This window comes from Bufo bufo, chromosome 6 (genome assembly GCF_905171765.1).
Source record: "Bufo bufo chromosome 6, aBufBuf1.1, whole genome shotgun sequence".
NCBI classification, from domain to species: Eukaryota; Metazoa; Chordata; class Amphibia; order Anura; family Bufonidae; genus Bufo; species Bufo bufo.
The window spans coordinates 325,418,250-325,437,046 of NC_053394.1; the positions used below are offsets into that span (position 1 = coordinate 325,418,250).

An 18,797-nucleotide genomic window follows, 5' to 3' on the forward strand; every position below is an offset into this window, starting at 1 on the left:
AACTTTCCACATAATGAAAATATCAGAATGTGACCTACTTATAAAATCAGCAGAGGAAGTGTATATGTAAAGATGCGCTAGACTATACTATCCAGCTAATCATGGGGAATGTACGTCAGCAGGCATTTAAGTGAATGACTTTCTAAAAATACGACTCAGTATATTTAGTTGTTTCAGTTGTTGGGTAACACTGCAGCAAATCTCCCACATCATAAATTGCACTTGGAGAAAAGGGAGGATAGGAGTGGTGGTAGCAATAACGGAGGTGGTAGTAATTGCTCACTCTAACGCTCCCGTGGGCCGTGCGGTGATAGGAAGGGTGCACCTTTTCTTTCCTCAGGGGCACCCCCTCCTGAATTTGGGGCTCCTGCCTAGTGTAGATGAGTTTTGAGGTACAAGGTGGGATCTCTGTGAAGTGTACAGAAGGCAGTGCAATACTTTTGGGATGTACGTGTACATGCATGCAATGATGAGGCTGGGTTTTGCAACTCGGAACAATTCTTTACTGACTACAAAGTTCAAATACAGCAGACACAAGGGATGATTTGCCACAGACTGGCATTTTATGTGATCTATGATATCACTCTATATGTTCTTTCCTGCTTCTCCTAAGTGAGAAATGATACTGGTCGGAGCGCAGTTTATCTGATTGTGAGTTCCAGATTCCCTATATTGGCCCCTTGAAAGGTTTGATTCCACCATTAGAGGAATCTTGGGTGCTACTTGTTTTTTGTTTACATAAAAAAAAATCATCTTCACACTGGCCACTACAAAAGGTACAATAGGTCGGGTGACTCTTCAGATTTTTCTCACTTGTCAGCTTTGTTGTTTAGGATGGTGCAAAGTCAACACATCATCATTAGAGGGTGTGGATCTAATGACAGCTCTGTTGATGCAGGCCTAGCTAAGGCAGGATAGCAGCGCCATACACACAGACAATGCCTAGTATACATCTCCCTGTCCCTCCGTAGTCTGTGGGCAAGGGGGCAGTATTCACTTCCTGGATATACTAATATTTCTGTCATTAGCAGCTACCATATGTTAGACCCTACTGACTAATTACACACCCAACGGACTAATTACACACCCTACTGACTAATTACACACCCTATGGACTGACTACACAGGCAATATAGAAAAGGAAGAGTGAAACCTCCAATACAGCAGCCCTAGGTAAGTTTTAAAAAAAAAATAAACGATAAAGATACAACATTAAAAATGTTTTAAAAAAAAACAGAAGAAACTTACTGGGACTCATTTTTTTTAATAAATACAAATAAATCTTGCCCATAGCAAACAATCAGAGCTAGGAATTCATTCCTCAGGGTGCTTTGGAAAAATAAATGGTGCAATGTGATTGCCCGCTATGGCTAGTTTTTCCGTATCTTTTACAAACTTACTTCCAGTGATAGCCAGTTCGCCCGCGAACACATGCGGGCTGCCATCTTAACTCACAAGTCCGGCAATGCACAGGTAAGTCCTTACCTGTGCCTGTGCCGGGAGCTGGTCTGAAACAAATGCGGTCACCGGCCCCCGGCGGCTGTTCTCGGAACTGCCTGCTCCCGGTGACCGCATTTGTTTCAGACCGGCTCGCGGCACAGGTAAAGACTTATCTGTGCATCGCCGGACTTGTGAGTTAAAGGGGTTATCCGACCTAAATATATTCATTCTAATTACTCTTATTACCGTATATTCAATTGAACGATTCCTTAAATCACTTACATTATCTATCTTTCTCTGTTTGGCCAGTTCACTTATGGGTCATGTGACCCCCGACGTCATCAAGCCGACTCTGGCGCTGACGTCTCGTTTACAGGCTTCTCCCTGCTTGAGGGAGTGGCCAGGCTCTGTAAACGAGACGTCAGAGCCTTTGGTTCCCGCCCCCTCTCTCGCTCTTCTAACACTGCCTCGGCGATGGTATGCGATCGCGCATGCGCGGTACCTACCAGAGCCGAGGCGATATCTTCTCTGGCAGCAGGGTATGTTTCTGGCTCCTGCACTCACATGGGCTAGAGGTGCCAGTTTGTACCCGTTCCCCTCTGCGTCTAGGGATCGTTCTTACAGCCCTGTTCCCCCCTACTAGTACACATTCCACATTGAACACCCCCTGGGGAAAAAATTTATAATTGTACATCATAATTATTGATATTGCTATAGCTATAGATAATCCATATCTGGTACCAATATATATATTTATCTAAGCTATATCCATATTAAATATATATTTGAATAATATAGATATTGCTTAGATACAGATACTGCTTATGGTACTTTCACACTAGCGTAAGGGTATTTTCACACTAGCGGCAGGACGTATCCGACAGGCTGTTCACCCTGTAGGATTCGCCCTGCCGCTATTTGGCCGTGCCGTTGGACTGACGCTCCGTCCCCATTGACTATAATGGTGACGGGGGCGGAGCTCCGGCACAGCACGGCAAGAGGTCGCCAGACAAAGTCTACTTTCAGACTTGCAGCAGAGTGATCCGGCGAGCAGTTCTGTCTCCGAAACTGCCCGGATCCGTCTACAAATGCTGTCAGTTGTCACACTGATCAGCGGATCCGGCAGGCAGCTCCAGCTGCAATGTGCAGGAAGATCTTCTGCCATGGTGAGCTAGGAGATGATCACGTGTTTTTTTTTTATGCAAAGTGCAGAGCAGGGTGAGGGGAAGGTCAGGTTGTTCACGCCCACAAATATTCATGAGGCAGAGCTCAGTCATTGTCGTTATACGCCCCCTCAGCATGTACTTCAGCATGTAAACAAAGCAATAACAGAACCATGAAAAGGTGGACATATGGGTTTTAACTTGATGAAATCAAGCTTAACCAATGTATATGTATGTCCTGATGAGTTTTAAGAGGTTTTATTTTATTTTTCCCATAACTCGGATAACCCCTTTAAGATGGCAGCCCGCATGTGTTCGCGGGCGAATACGGTGAACTGGCCATCACTGCTTACTTCTACTTCATGAATTCATTGTTATCTCCTTTTGGTACATGAATCCCGAGGGGCCAGGTTTCCCCTGCTGCTCACAGTTGCCTAATAGCTAAACACAAGCCTGATCTTAGGTTTGTAAGGGGGTATATTGCTTATTTTGGGGCAGATTTACGAATCTTTTGGCTCAAATGACACCAGCATTCAGGTGCAGTCACAATAGTAAATGTACAGTAGGACACTGTTTCCTCCAGCCTCTGCCTGGAGTGATGCCACATGTCGCTCAGTGATCCTCAGCACTGCCCTAACATTAAAATTAATGGGAGGTAGAAAGGACACATCCGCCAGCGGGTTTTCAGTGAAATTCATTTAAACTGCTGCAATACCACAACAGAACGGATCTAGGCAGCCTCACCTTTAGGGTACAACCACATGACGCGATGGTGTCGTAGTTGTGATACCACGTAGCCATTAACAATGCAGAATGACTAAACAGCCCAACCGCGGTGCAGCCGCATCACAACCGCTCCATGTAGTCAGACCCCTAGGCCTAGGGGGTGACAGGTTCAAATTTGGGTCCAACTGCAGTTCACTGGTTCCTAGAAAGCACAAGTTAAGTAGCATAAAATCCCCCTTGGCAGCACAGGTCTAAAGGCTCATGCACACTGGCACACAGCCTGTAAGGCTAGAGCTTCATATACAACAACCGAGTCCGATGAAACATACTATGATTTTTGTTTGTAATGGTTTTGTACGGAATCCATATGGTTTTGTATGAAATCAGAGGCACATCGAGGTACAGTACAGGTTTCTCCTCATGTACTGCTGCAGGCAACCTGGTCCAGCCGCCACACATTTTAATCTGATGAAAGCCTGAGTGTGATCTTACGTCAGAGTAATTTGCTCTTACTATTGAATAAATATAATGTGACAGACTAGACACAAATGCAACTCAACTTCCCAGAAGACTGCAAGCTACAAAGTAACTAAATTACCCGGTAAAAAGCGACACTTACCACTAATCTTTCCTGCTACAAAATAAATTGTAAATGAAACAACCAGATTCCAAGTGAGATAATCAGGCGACTGTACGCGTCTTCTCGTTTTACATAAATGAAGCTTATTAAAAAAAAAAAGTTATTCGCCTTTCTAACATACTTTGTTTCAGGATCGCTGGTTTAAGGCTCATGCACATGGTTGCAAATCCCGGATCCACAAAAACGGATCCTGGCAGTGTGCATGCAATATAAATGTCTTATCCTTGCCCGCAAAAACGGACAAGAATAGGACATGCTCTATCTTTTTTGCAGGGCCGCAGAATGGACGTGTGGATGCGGCAGCACATGGTGTGCTCTCCGCATCTTTTGCAGCCCCATTGAAATGAAAGGGTTCGCATCTGATCCGCAAAAAAAATGTAGATGGGATGCAGACCAAACATAAGGTGGTGTGCATGAGCCCTTAGGGTCGTGGGTAGAAACAGTATTCAGAGGTTAAAGACATGAGGAGATCATCTGTTGCTCATAAAATATATTAAAAAACATTTACATCCTGGCAATGCAGTGGTTAAATTCAACCAGATCAGCACATTTTTTCCCCATAGTTTTTGATTGTTGGCCAAATGTAGAACACCCGATCACTGTTACAAAAATCTCTCTATGTTGAATGTCATGTTCACTTTTGAAGCCATTTTTTTTTTAAATCACAGCCCATAAGCTGCACTCATTGTCTCCAAGGTAACAGACTACAAACAAACCTTATGTGTAGTCAGATCCTTTAGTCATGTTACTCCATTTTATCTGCCCCCTCGCCTTAATAACCTACAAACAGTATGAGAGTGCTATGGTCACACTACGCTTGGGAACTAACTGAATGTTGATGCACAAGTCTGACACTGTATCCAATAAATCCCACATTTTCTTTTGCATACAGTTGCAATGAAGGCATGTTTTATTACAAATTCACATTTTTACATATTGGACGAGATTTATCAAACTGGTGTAAAGTAGAACTAGCTTAGTTGACCATAGCAACCAATTAGATTCCACCTTTCATTTTTCACACCTCCTTTAGAAAATAAAAGTGGAATCTGATTGGTTGCTATGGCCAACCAAGCCAGTTCTATTTTACACCAGTTTGATAAATCTCCCAAATAATGTTTACAATTTTTCCAGATTTTTTAAAAAACAATCCGCATCTCTATCTACATTTAAAAATAATCCTAAAATTCTGAAGACTGGCCACTAGGTCTAAAATATGTCCAGGCCTTTGGTTCTTTGAGAGCAGCCACATGGGCCATAGACGTAATAGTCAGGAGAGGACCTCATTGATTTCTATGGGAAGAAGAGGTCAGGAGGGAGTAGCTAAGCTGTGATATCACCTATTGTGAATGGTGGATTCTGTGTTATCTATTCAGAGGAGGTATCTGTCATTGTAATCCTGCCAGATAAACTAAACAACAACTGAAAAGTTACCTCACAGAACAGGAAGTCTCAACATACAGTATTAGGGTCCATTCACACGTCCGTTGTTTCTTTCCTGATCTGTTCCGTTTTTTGCGGAACAGATCTGGACCAGATCTGGACCCATTCATTTTCAATGGGTCCTGAAAAAAAATCAGACATTGAGCTGTCCGTTTTTTTTCAGGACCCATTGAAAATGAATGGGTCCAGATCTGGTCCAGATCTGTTCCGCAAAAAACGGAACAGATCACACACAGATCAGGAAAGAAACAACGGACGTGTGAATGGACCCTTATTAGGTCTAGTGACCAGTGTGAAAAAGGCATGATTTTAGATAATTGTTTTTAAATATAGAAAATATGGAAAATATGTTTATGTTTTAAACTGATATAAACAATAGGTCATTTTCTGATGACACATTCCCTTTAAAGCAAAAAACCACAAGGAGAACAAAACCCCGAAAGCATCCCTCAAGGCAGAGAGCTAAGTTGTACTTTGTTTTAAAAACAAGCTAACACAGGGATAAGAGTCCACAGTGTCCCAGAGTAAAACATAGCTCTCTGTGATGAGGGACCATGTCAGGCAGCAAGGATGGGCAGACTGAGCGGCAGGCAGTTGCCACATTAGGACGGGCATACTTTTCCTACTGATCACACACAGCAAGTATGCCTGTCTCCCAAGGGGACAAACAAAAGTTATAAAAAAAAATTATAAAAAAAAAATAAAAACAAAAAAATATAAAAAATGTATATCCCCTTTTACAATCTATCATAAAAATCTATACAAATAAATAGAATTCGGATTGTCATGTCTGAAAATGTACAAGATCCTAATGCTAGAAATCCCATTTCAAGTTGCATGTGCCCCAAAATGCTACCAAAAAAACGACATCTCATCCCACAAAAAAACAAGCCCACACAGCTCCATCCAAGAAAAAATAAAAGGGTTATGAGTGTCGGAATATGGTCCCATAAAGCAATTTTTTTATAATAATTTAAATTTTTAAAAGTAGTGAAAATATGATTTTTAGCCAGAAAATTTGCAAAAATGCAATCATAAATAAAAATTGCCTCTGAAGGTGTACATAGCCTTTAAGAATGCACACATTTTATCACAGTTTTGTAAACCCCATGGCCTCCCAGATCTACATGTCTTAGGCTACTTTCACACTAGCGTTTTTGCTGGATCCGGCAGTGTTCAGCAAAAACGCTTCCGTTACTATCAGTTTTTATCTGCGTTTTTGCTGAACCCTGCCGGGTACAGATAATACAACCGGATACGTTCATAATGGATGCAGATGGTTGTATTATGATACAACCATCTACATCCGTTATGAACGAATTTGGTTGTATTATCTGTTACATAGCCAAGACGGATCATAAACTTCATTGAAATTCAATGGGGGGCGGATCCGTTTTCTATTGTCTGATTGTGTCAGAGAAAACGGATTTATCCCCATTGACTTGCATTGTGGGTCATGACGGATCCATTTTGCTCCGCATCCCAGGATGGAAAGCAAACTACAGCATACTGCGATTCGCTCTCCGGTATGAGAGCGGAACGGAATGCATTTTGGAGCACTCCGTTCTGTTCAGTTACGTTTTGTCCCCATTTTCAATACCTGAAAATATTAACGCTAGTGTGAAAGTAGCCTATCAGAACCGGTTAGCCTTGTGCACATAATGAAGCAGAGAACACTTTCCGTGTTGAACTGATGGGCAGACACATGAAGAACTAGCAGCCAAGATTTAATTGCAATGGGCGAAGACAAATTTGACATCCACAGTCTAAACTGAGTGGCCCTTTGACTTCCAAAGCCATTAAAATTCACTGTAATCAAACAAGACCTGACACAACATCACAGCCCCATTAAGTACCTATGATGCAATCCACTTCTCTGCCCGGCATCTGTACCAATGTCAGAAGAAAGGCCTTGTTCTGATTAACTATTAATGATAATGCAAAGCTCTTCACTGTGAAGAACGAGCAACACACAAGATATTTCAAGGCAATACATAAATATTTCACAATCCTGATTTTTAGGAACTTTGACCTCGTCCCTATATACTGCTCCTAATGGTTTTTCAGACATAGCAAAACTGACAGCCCCCTCTTTCCCTATCATATTGTGTTACCAGCGGGTCCAAAAACGAATACATAGGATTTTATATGCGTCCCCAGATTCCTTTAGTCTCCCCCGCCAGTTCTAGAGGCGTGGCTTAGTGGCGTCCTGGCTGCGAATCGGTTTTCTAGACCCTTCCCCTTTAGTTGCATTTCTGAAGTGGTTGCTATTGCTGGTTTTAGGTGCCGGTCACATGATGTCTTCTTCACTGTTTATTTCCTCTTCTGATGACGTCTCATACATTGGTCATGTGGATGTCTTCTTGAAAGCCATTTCCCCAATGTACAGGACATCAGTGATGAACCATACAGGGAGCTGGACAATCTGATGGATGCTACGGGTGAGCAAGTCTTGCGCCTGCGTGTAGGCATAGTACGCGGGTGTAGTGTAGTCAGTTGTGTATTCAGTAATGAGTGTGTACAGCCCTGTAGAGACGGTGTAGTTGGCAGGTATTCATGGTGGAATAAAACAGTGTAGGAAATGTCATTTTTTAGCGCAAGCTGGACATGAGACCCACTCTAAATGCCAAAGCAGTTTAAGATGCACATTCCAGGAACACCAGTTCAAAGAAAAAAAAATGATAATTGCAGAAAACCCATTTAAGGCGGTCATGGGCTTTTAAAAAACTGTGTAAAAATGTGTGCATTCTTAAAGGCTATGTACACCTTCAGGGGCAATTTTTATTTATGATTGCATTTTACTCATTTTGGGCTAAAAATCATATTTTCAATTGGCCTTTATTAACAAAATTGAGTCATTCTGTCACAGAGGGTTAACAGTTTTTCTAACTGTGTGCTGTGTGTCACTTTGTGCTGGTCATCAGTAGCAGACCAAGATGGGCATTCCAGGAACACCAGTGCAAGGAAGAAAAAAACTGATAATCGCAGGAAACCCATTTAAGGTGGTCATTTGTGGACCTGAGCAAATTTCACGGGAAAGGCTCCTGATTTTTTGTGTTTATTGCCACCATAATTAAGGAATAACACAAGGAAAGAGAAATTACTGTGAACTTCCATAGGTCGAAAATTAAAACTAGGTCACCTTGGAGTTTACAAAGGAAAAAACTTAGGCTATGTTCACACTGGTTTATATCATGGAACCTATGACGTTGTGATGGATCCAATGGATTGTCATTTGGATCCTGTCATGGTTCTGATGATATTAAAGGCAGGATCAGAATTTCAGGTTCCTAGGATTTTTCCAATCTGTCATAAATTAATACTACCTGGAACATATAATACGTAAAGGGGTTATCCCATGATTAATCTAAAGAATGAACATGATACAGTATATGATAATGTCTCTAACAAAGCTAGAACCAGCCCTGTACCTCATTTGGATCCAGAGATCTCCCCATTTATTACTCCAAGTGCTCTGCTAAATTCTCTCCAGGCTGGCAGCTCAGGGGGTATGTGTCCTTTCTTGGGGAGGGTTGTCTTTTCTCCAGAAGTGTGTCCTTTCTCAGAGGTTATGTCTTTTCTCAAGGGGACAATTTCTTTCTGCTCCAGCTCTATGTAACTTTCACAGTTTCTAACAGTAAATACAGTTGATGGAAGTTGAAGGAACTGAGCATGTGCGACCACCTCAGTACGGAGATATAAGGAAAAGAACAAACAGAAGATGGCAATATACAGATAGTTTTTATTGAATAACTCGGTGGCTATACTAAATTTTTAATTACATGCAATTACAAAAATATTTCAATCCAGGTGCTATTTTGAAAAATGTAGAATGTTTTCCATGGGGCAACCCTTTTCAGATGCTTTAGAAATGGATACAGAAGAATGGGTAGAACCCGTTTTTGATATTGGATTTTTTTTTCAACTTTATAACTTCTCACATTTATTCTGGAACAGCCTTGTATAGGTTATTGGTACAGTAACTTTATCTCTGCCCCATTTTTCCCTCATTGGTAATATTGGTTCCATACAATTTAGTACTTTAATTTCACTCCCCAGGAATAGCCTCTGTGCCATCTAGATGACAACACAAATGGCACCATGTACAATAAAGTTTTGTGCGTTACAAACTTGGAATTCCTTGTTTTTCGCTCTTCTAACAAACAATTAAATTGATGGATGAATCTGGAATTAAGTAAAGAAGAATGTCTTTTCAAAAAATGTGTGAGAGACTCTTCCAGTATAAATGTTCCTTCATATGCAGAGAGCCTCTGCCTCAGCTCTTCTCGGCTTCCCGCAGAGCTCATTTCTCCAGAATAATTTCTACAAGCTGAAAGTCCTATCAGTGCTATAGCATGTGGCACCGAATGGGAAAGAATTCACCTTCATCTCAGTGGCAGCCAAGCCACTATGGGTACAGCTCCCGGGCTACCCATTCTGTCTATTAGGAAAAAGGGAGAGAAGACTGGATTACCATTGCAGGATCTTAACCCCTTTAGGACCTGCCTATTTTAGTCCTCAAGGAGAATGCGTTATCAGAAATTGTTTAAATCAGGTTTTTACGTTAAACATATTTTTTTTACAATTTATTGTAATTTTTATTTTCCATGTCACTATATATAAAAAAAAAAAAAAAAAATTCAAAAATCCTGTCGTTTTCCCACAGGCCACTGGACCTAATAATATGATGAGAATTCCTGTTCTGTACAGGTAACTTTTCCGTAGCTATATTGTTCATCACAGGCAAGATTACAATAACAGATAACACCTTCGTACAGATAAAAAAGCAATCACCGTTCACAATAGGTTTATATCATAGCTTATCTACTCCCTCCCGACCTCTGCACAGGTCATAGAGCATGCCTAAAAAAATATCTCCTCCAGTATATGTATCTATGGCCTATGTGGCTGTTCTCAAAGAACAGGTAGTCTTGACATATTTTAGGCCTGGTGGCCAGTGTGAGAACTACATGACTGTAGGATTATTTTTTAAATACAAGCACATGGGACATGGAAAAAAAAAAAAAAAAAAAATCAAGACACTTTCCAGACACCTGGACATTGATATATCTCCTCACCGTATTTTTAAAGGCTATATACACTTTTGGGACAAATTTTTTATTATTGCATTGTACTCATTTTGAGCTGAAAAGTATTTTTTTCAATTGGTCTTTTAAAAAAATAAAATAATTAACCACTGTCTCTGCGCAGCCTCGAGTTTCTCTGAATTTTTACTCTGTTCCGTGAGGTAGCTCAGGTGACGGGCTCCCTATCGCTGATCTCTGACCTCAGTTCTTATCTTACTGATAAGAATGTGGCTTAAATAAATGTTTATGGCCTTTTAGTAATTTAGATATGATTTATTTATTATTTATTTGATGACCGGCACAAAGTGAAAGTGCAACAACACAGCTAGACAGTTAACCCTTTGTGACAGAACGGCTCAATATTTTTAATAAAGAACAATTGAAGGAACGATTTTTAACCCCAAATGACTAAAATGCAATCATAAAAAAAAAATGCCACTAAAGGTGTGCACAGCCTTTAAATCTGCCCCAGGCACAGCAGATGAGACCAGGAGAAACCTAAAAAGATTCAGCCTCCAATGGCAGATGAAACAATAGGACCCTCATCAATGTCCATTTCAATACAAACAGTGCTGAGTCTGTAGTCAAAGTAATAACTTACTAATAACTAGTTGATTTATGCTGCATATCAAAGGCCGGGTGCAATGTAAACCGAGATGAACGTAAGTTGTGTCGTGTTTGACTACTCATTTGACAGGTCCAATGGGTGCGAATAACATGAGTTACTCAGCAGCAATTACTGTGTAATATCTCACTGCCCGAGAGCAGAGGTGTATACACTGTGAACATCTCTGTGTTCACTATGTACAGTATGGAGCTCGGATATCTGTCTGAGAGAAGCACTGCAGGCAGAGGAAAAATATGGCGGATAATTATCAGTGTATTGCAATATTTATTGTTCCCGTTTATCTTTTTCAAGAATTTGTTTTACAAGGAGGAGTAAGGGTGGGCTCACATCACGTTTTATGCCTCCGTTTGACGTATACGTTAGAAAAAAAAAAGGCTACAAAAATGCAGCTCACCACATTCTTGTATCCTGCACAGTCCGGTAAAAAAAGTATACTTTTTTTTTTACAATGGAACTCTATGGTGAACAGATGCCACTGTATGGCATCAGTCTGAGGCATCCGTTTAACGTATAAGTTTTTTGTATACATTAAATGGATGGGAAAAACGTGATGTGAATCCAAATCTAAGAGGTTATATAGCCTGAGCTGCAATACCAAACACCGACCAGTTGTGCAGCCATATTTTTTAAATCTCATACAACACCTTTTAACGGTAAAATATTTTGATTTGCTTCTCCTGTCAGTTGTCCACATATACAGTATGTAAAAAAATGTCCCAGCATTTTAGTATAAAGCTGCCATATTCAATAAGACTGTAACAGAAAAGCAGCTGAGGAGCGGATAAAGGCCTCATGCACACGACCGTTGTGTGCATCCGTGGCCGTTGTTCCGTTTTCCGTGATTTTCTGCGGACCCATTGACTTTCAATGGGTCAGTTGAAAACTCGGAAAATGCACCGTTGTTCATCCGCGGCCGTGATCCATGTTTCCTGTCCGTCAAACAAATATGACCTGTCCTATTTTTTTGACCGACAACGGTTCACGGACCCATTCAAGTCAATGGGTCCGTGAAAAAACACGGATGCACACAAGATTGGCATCCGCGTCCGTGATCCGTGGCCGTAGGCTACTTTCACACAAACGGATCGCAGATCGGTCTGCATAAAAGCTTTTTCAGAGCTGAGTTTTCACTTCGTGAAAACTCAAATCCGACAGTATATTCTAAAACAGAGGCGTTCCCATGGTGATGGGGACGCTTCAAGTTAGAATATATTAAGAACTTTGCCTGGCAGCACCCGATCTCTTACAGGGGGCTGTGATCTGCACAATTAACCCCTCAGGTGCCGCACCCCCCCTTCATTGGTAGCCAGTGCGGCCTCCCCTCTCCCCCCCTCCCTAATTAAAATCACCCCCCCTCATTGGTGGCCAGTGCGGCCTCCCCTCTCCCCCCCCTAATTAAAATCACCTTCCCCCATCATTGGTGGCAGCGGAGAGTTCTGATCGGAGTCCCAGTTTAATCGCTGGGGCTCCGATCGGTAACCATGGCAACCAGGACGCTACTGCAGTCCTGGTTGCCATGGTTACTTAGCAATTTTTAGAAGCATTATATTTACCCGCGATGTCTGTGACCGGCCGGGCGCTCCTCCTACTGGTAAGTGACAGGTCTATGCTATAGGCAATGCGCCGCACAGACCTTTCACTTACCAGTAGGAGGAGCGCCCGGCCGGTCACAGACAGCGAAGGTAAGTATAATGCTTCTAAAATTGCTAAGTAACCATGGCAACCAGGACTGCAGTAGCGTCCTGGTTGCCATGGTTACCGATCGGAGCCCCAGCGATTAAACTGGGACTCCGATCGGAACTCTCCGCTGCCACCAATGATGGGGGAAGGTGATTTTAATTAGGGGGGGGGGAGAGGGGAGGCCGCACTGGCCACCAATGATGGGGGGGTAATTTTAATTAAGGGGGGGGGGGGAGAGGGGAGGCCGCACTGGCCACCAATGATGGGGGGGTGATTTTAATTAGGGGGGGGAAGAGGGGAGGCCGCACTGGCCACCAATGATGGGGGAAGGTTATTTTAATTAGGTGGGGGGGGGGAGAGGGTAGGCCGCACTGGCCACCAATGAATATAATACTGGGGAGGGAGGGGGGCCGCACTGGCCACCAATGAGTTAAATACAGGGGATGGGGGTCTGCCCCCTCCTGCCTGGCAGCACCTGATCTCTTACAGGGGGCTATGATACGCACAATTAACCCCTCAGGTGCGGCACCTGAGGGGTTAATTGTGCTGATCACAGCCCCCTGTAAAAGATCGGGTGCTGCCAGGCAGCAGGGGGCAGTCATGTACACAGTTCGTAGGATATTCTAACTTGAAGCGTCCCCATCACTATGGGAACGCCTCTGTGTTAGAATATACTGTCGGATCTGAGTTTTGACGATCTAACTCAAATCCGATGGTATATTCTAACATAGAGGCGTTCCCATGGTGATGGGGACGCTTCAAGTTAAAATATACCATCGGATTGGAGAAAACTCCGATCCTATGGTATATTAACTCCAGACTTTACATTGAAAGTCAATGGAGGACGGATCCGTTTGCAATTGCACCATATTGTGTCAACGTCAAACGGATCCGTCCCCATTGACTTGCATTGTAAGTCAGGACGGATCCGTTTGGCTCCGCACGGCCAGGCGGACACCAAAGCGACTTTTTCTTCATGTCCTTGGATCCTCCAAAAATCAAGGAAGACCCACGGACGAGAAAACGGTCACGGATCACGGAACAACGGAAATCCGTTTTGCGGACCGCAAAAAAAAACGTCCGTGTGCATGAGGCCAAAACCACATAAAAAAAAAGTTTGCCGCAGTTTGCGCTGCAGTTTCTACAGGAGAAACATGGCTCACAAAGCAATGTGCTTCATATCTGGCGCATGACTTTTTTTGTCTGATGTGGTTTTGACGTGGTTTCAACTGTACCTCAACTGCTACAGTTTGTCTTCCTGCACCCAGTTTTCCTATGGGTGGGCCTGTCAAAAAGATTGTCAATTTCTTTTGTCTTTTTTGCAAGCATTTTGGTAGCATTTTTTTGTAGTCACATCTGCATTAAATATATGGAAAAACGCAAAGAACTATACTATATCTACAGCTGCCTATTGTAAAAACACCACTGCCTCAAAAAAACTAAAGAAAAAAATTCCTATTTCCATACTGGCATACGGCTAACACATGCCAGCAGCAATTTTGGAGAAAAAATAAATGAGACCTTGTACAGTAAAAACATGTTTTTTAAAAAAAATAAAAAATGCTTGAGAGAAGCCATGCTCTGTTTAAGGAAATTCTGAAATGCAGTACACAATAATTTATTTCGTAGAGTTTTATTTCGTAGCTGCATTTTTGGGTCCATGTCATATTTTGGAAATTACAGCATGCCATGGCTATGGCATTTTTTGGCTCATTTGCTGGTGGTTTTTGTGCCATAGCATAGAAATCAACAGTTTTTTACCCTGCTTCAAAAAATCCATGTGTCAGACTGTTGTGTTTTTTATCTCGCTTTTACATAAAAATAATTTACACTGGCATGTATAACTATGTGCTCATAGGCAACGGCCCAGATTTGCTAATCCTTTCGAATTCGTAGATAGGGTCAACTTAGATGCACAGTCTTAAAATGCGTCATATTTATCATAGTGGCTGATGCTGGAAGATAAACCTGTCGCACCATTAGATTGTGTAGTCTGCTTCATTCCACCTATTTTCTGGCTTAATTTATGGAAAAGATTTGCCTGCATGCGCCAAAAATACTCTGAAAATCCATCCACATACACAGACAATTTGTCCACACGCTCTTAAATTCTATCCTCATGCGCCAAATATCTGTCTACGCATGCCAAAAACTGTTTACCAAAAGCTTTAGACCAGCTCAGGCCTCTTTCACACTTGCGTTGTCCGGATCCGTCGTGTACTCCATTTGCCGGAAGTGCCCGCCGGATCCGTAACACCACAAGTGAACTGAAAGCATTTGAAGACGGATCCGTCTTCAAAATGCGTTCAGTGTTACTATGGCACCCAGGACGCTATTAAAGTCCTGGCTGCCATAGTAGTAGTGGGGAGCGGGGGAGCAGTATACTTACCATCCGTGCGGCTCCCGGGGCGCTCCAGAATGACGTCAGAGCGCCCCATGCGCATGGATGACGTGATCCATGCGACACGTCATCCATGCGCATGGGGCGCCCTGACGTCACTCTGAAGCGCCCCGGGAGCCGCACGGACGGTAAGTATACTGCTCCCCCGCTCCCCACTACACTTTACCATGGCAAACAGGACTTTAGTGTCCTGGCAGCCATGGTAACCATTCAGAAAAAGCTAAACGTCGGATCCGGATTAATGCCTTTCAATGGGCATTAATTCCGGATCCGGCCCTGCGGCAAGTGTTCAGGATTTTTGACCGGAGCAAAAAGCGCAGCATGCTGCGGTATTTTCTCCGGCCAAAAAACGTTCCGTTCCGGAACTGAAGACATCCTGATGCATCCTGAACGGATTTCTCTCCATTCAGAATGCATGGGATAATCCTGATCAGGATTCTTCCGGCATAGAGCCCCGACGACGGAACTCTATGCCGGAACAGAACAACGCAAGTGTGAAAGAGCCCTCAGTCAACTTTTTTGCACCAGAATAGCAGATTTCACCTCCATAAATATATCTAAACGATAGACAAAAGTTGGCCATGGCCACATTCTAGATGAAAATCGGTAAATGTCGACAATGTCGGGAATAAGTCATTCTTTTTGCTTTCTTTCTCTGAATAATGTGTTTAAAATCAAATGCACCAAAATTTTGCTTTGCAAATCACATGTGCAAAAACCCCAATAGGGTTCTACGGTGATCTAAGCTCGGTTCAGTAGAACCAAAGTGGATCTCACGATCGTAACACGGACCCTAAAGCCACTAACAAAGCAAAGAGGAAAGCAATGCTATATGTGAATAGACTCCTCAGTTACACTGCATACCTGGCCTCTGTCATGGTCTTAAAGGGGTTGTGCACCTTTCAGGGAGGGTGGCAAATGCCCTCCTCCTGGGCAGATCTGTAAAGCATACTTACCTACCTCCCGGCGCTGGTTCACCGCTTCTTCGCTCCCTGGCCTCTGCTGTTCAGTTGGTCTCTCAAAAATGTAAACTTCCTGTTTGACACCACTGCAGCCAATTGCTATCCAGAGCAGTGACCAGCTCCCCTTGCGTCATGACAAATGGTCACGTGATGCAAGGGGAGCAGGTCACTGCTGCAGCTAATGACTGTCTGCAGTGGCGTCAAATGTGAAGGTTACATCCAGAGAGCCCAGCAGAGCAGCTGAGGCTGGGAAACGAAGGCCCAGGGAGCCAGTACCGGGAAGCAGGTAAGTATGCTTCCTTCTTCAGGTTTACCCAGGAAAAAGGTGCACCACCCCTTTAATCTGCATACTAAAGTTTTAATGAATCAACTAGCTTTTGTATGTTGGCCATGAACAGTCACAGTGACCTTCTGCTTTCTGTCTGTAATAAACTCCTGATACACAAAGCATTGAACCCTTAGGATGTCACCAAGATCCAGCATTCACAGGAATATTAGCGCACCGAGCGCCTCATCGCACTGCGCATAGAATTATCGTAACTTGGCCCGACTTTGCCTTGTTTTCATTAGGCAATATGTCTTTTTGCATTATAGGTAGCATAGGTAATGAGCCTCCTTTAAATAATGTATGTGGGTGACACCGATCCTCTGAACTCATGTTAATGAAGTGTTTAACGCTCATTTAAATATTCCCCAGCGTCTGGCAGACATGAATCCAGTACATAAGGTGAGATGTCTTTCAACCTTACAATATCTTCCCGCCTGATCATTTCCCTACAGTCCTGTCTGTCCTACACGGCACCGCATCTTGTATTGTTCTATTATGTCTGCCAGCCCCGGTCAAGGACAGCTAGATAAAGGCGCAGGCAGCTACGGATATTTGATTTCTGCAAAGATAAATAGAAAAGCAAAAAATAAATCTTCACGCTTGGCATTAGAACTGCCACATCTAAAAAATGCAGAAAAGATGCCCCTTAAAGGAGCTGTCCAGTATAGTTCAACCAATGTCCTAAATTACTAATACACTTTCATTACCTGTACCTATATCTATCTCCAGATCTGGAGTCTATTCACAATGCAATCTGATACTTCCTGTGACGTCACATCCGTTTCCTTGCTTCTGTGTCTTCTGGTTTCTCCCTGGTTTTGTCTGCATCCCCACCCATGGGCAGGGAGTAGGCAGCATTATCCGATCTCATGTATTCTCCAGCGCCTGCGCGTACAAGCTTGTGGGGGATATGTCAACAGTGCAGGTGTTGGAGAATGCAGGAGGAGTCAGTAACCAGGTCAGGTTAAACAGAATAAATTTCTCTCTGGTGAAAAATGGGAGTTATAGTACATGCAATTATAGCAAAACACGGCTCCAACTGTGCATAGTGCAATTCTCTCCCAGTGTATGGCTTTAGGCAAAGATGGAAATTGTGTCCCTCTTGGTACACTATCTTGCTTAAATGGGTTCTCCGGGAATTAAGAAAATGAAAATACTTACCGTATTTTTCACTTTATAAGATGCACCCGATGATAAGACGCACCCCAGGTTTAAGAGGAGGAAAATAAGAAAAAAATATTTTTCATCAGACCTCATATCAGATCCTAAGATCAGACCCCCATAAATATCAGGACATCAGATCAGACCCCCATAAATATCAGGAAATCAGATCAGGCCCCCAAAAATATCAGGACATCAGATCAGGCCCCCATATCAGGAAATCACATCAGCCCTCCATGTCAGAACCCCATCAGATCTCAGATCAGCCCACATTGTCAGACCCCCATCAGACCTTATATAAGCCCACATTGTCACATCCCCATCAGACCTCAGATCAGCCCTCAATGTTAGACCCCATCAGACCTCCATTAAAATCAGATTAAAATAAAAACCTCCTCTTACCTGTCCTGCGCCGCGGCTCCTCTTCACCTCCGTCAGAAGTTGTGCTCCCATGTCTTCTCGGCCTGTGGAGCTCTGTCACCTGACTGCTTGCAGTGTCAGGTCATAGTGCGCTCACTGCGTCCTGGCGCTGTACGCATTCAGGACAGTGAAGCGCCAGCCCCAGCAAGGAAGATTGGGTAGGGTGTGTACTACAAGCGCTTGCGGCGCTTCACTCCCAACTCCCAGCACCTAATTCATACTAGTGAGCGCTTCCATAATGGAAGCGCTCACTAGTATTCGCTTTATAATCCGCATTGCCATTTTTTTTTGGGGGGGAGTGCGTCTTATAAAGCGAAAAATACGGTAAATGTTACTTTATTATAAATATATTCTCAAATACCTTTTCATTATTTATAATGACTCGCTTTGTCTGGGGAGCAATCATCAGGGGAAACAAAATGGCCGCTGTCCCATTAGTTCACACAAAACCTGTCCTGATCACACATGAGGACAAGTTACTTTACAACACTGAGGTAAAGAGCTGCCTCATCCTCCTCCTCTCTGCTTGTCAGGGATTATGATCCTGAATACAGATGATAAGAACTTTAGCTAAATCTCTGGGGAATTTAGTTCATGAGGAGACATGAAGTACAGAGAGGATGGACAGGACAGACTGTGGTAATGTGTTGCTGTGGTAATGGAGACTGCGTACAATTATCCACACCTCACCCTCCTCTCATGTGTCCTCATTATCTCC

At 43.0% G+C, this 18,797-nt stretch overlaps 1 protein-coding gene across 2 annotated transcripts in view; it reads right to left on the reverse strand.

The window, feature by feature from the left end:
- Nucleotides 1-18,797, reverse strand: part of MMP24 (matrix metallopeptidase 24) — a 150,352-nt gene that overhangs the window by 76,304 nt on the left and 55,251 nt on the right. The window contains exon 1 of one of the 2 annotated variants that reach the window (XM_040437384.1): nt 8,844-8,992. The exons of the other annotated variant lie outside the window; for it this stretch is intronic. Coding sequence (XP_040293318.1) covers nt 8,844-8,870 — 27 coding nt within the window. The 5' untranslated portion in view covers nt 8,871-8,992. Of the gene's footprint in view, nt 1-8,843; nt 8,993-18,797 lie in introns of those variants that run through there. 2 annotated transcript variants of the gene reach the window in all.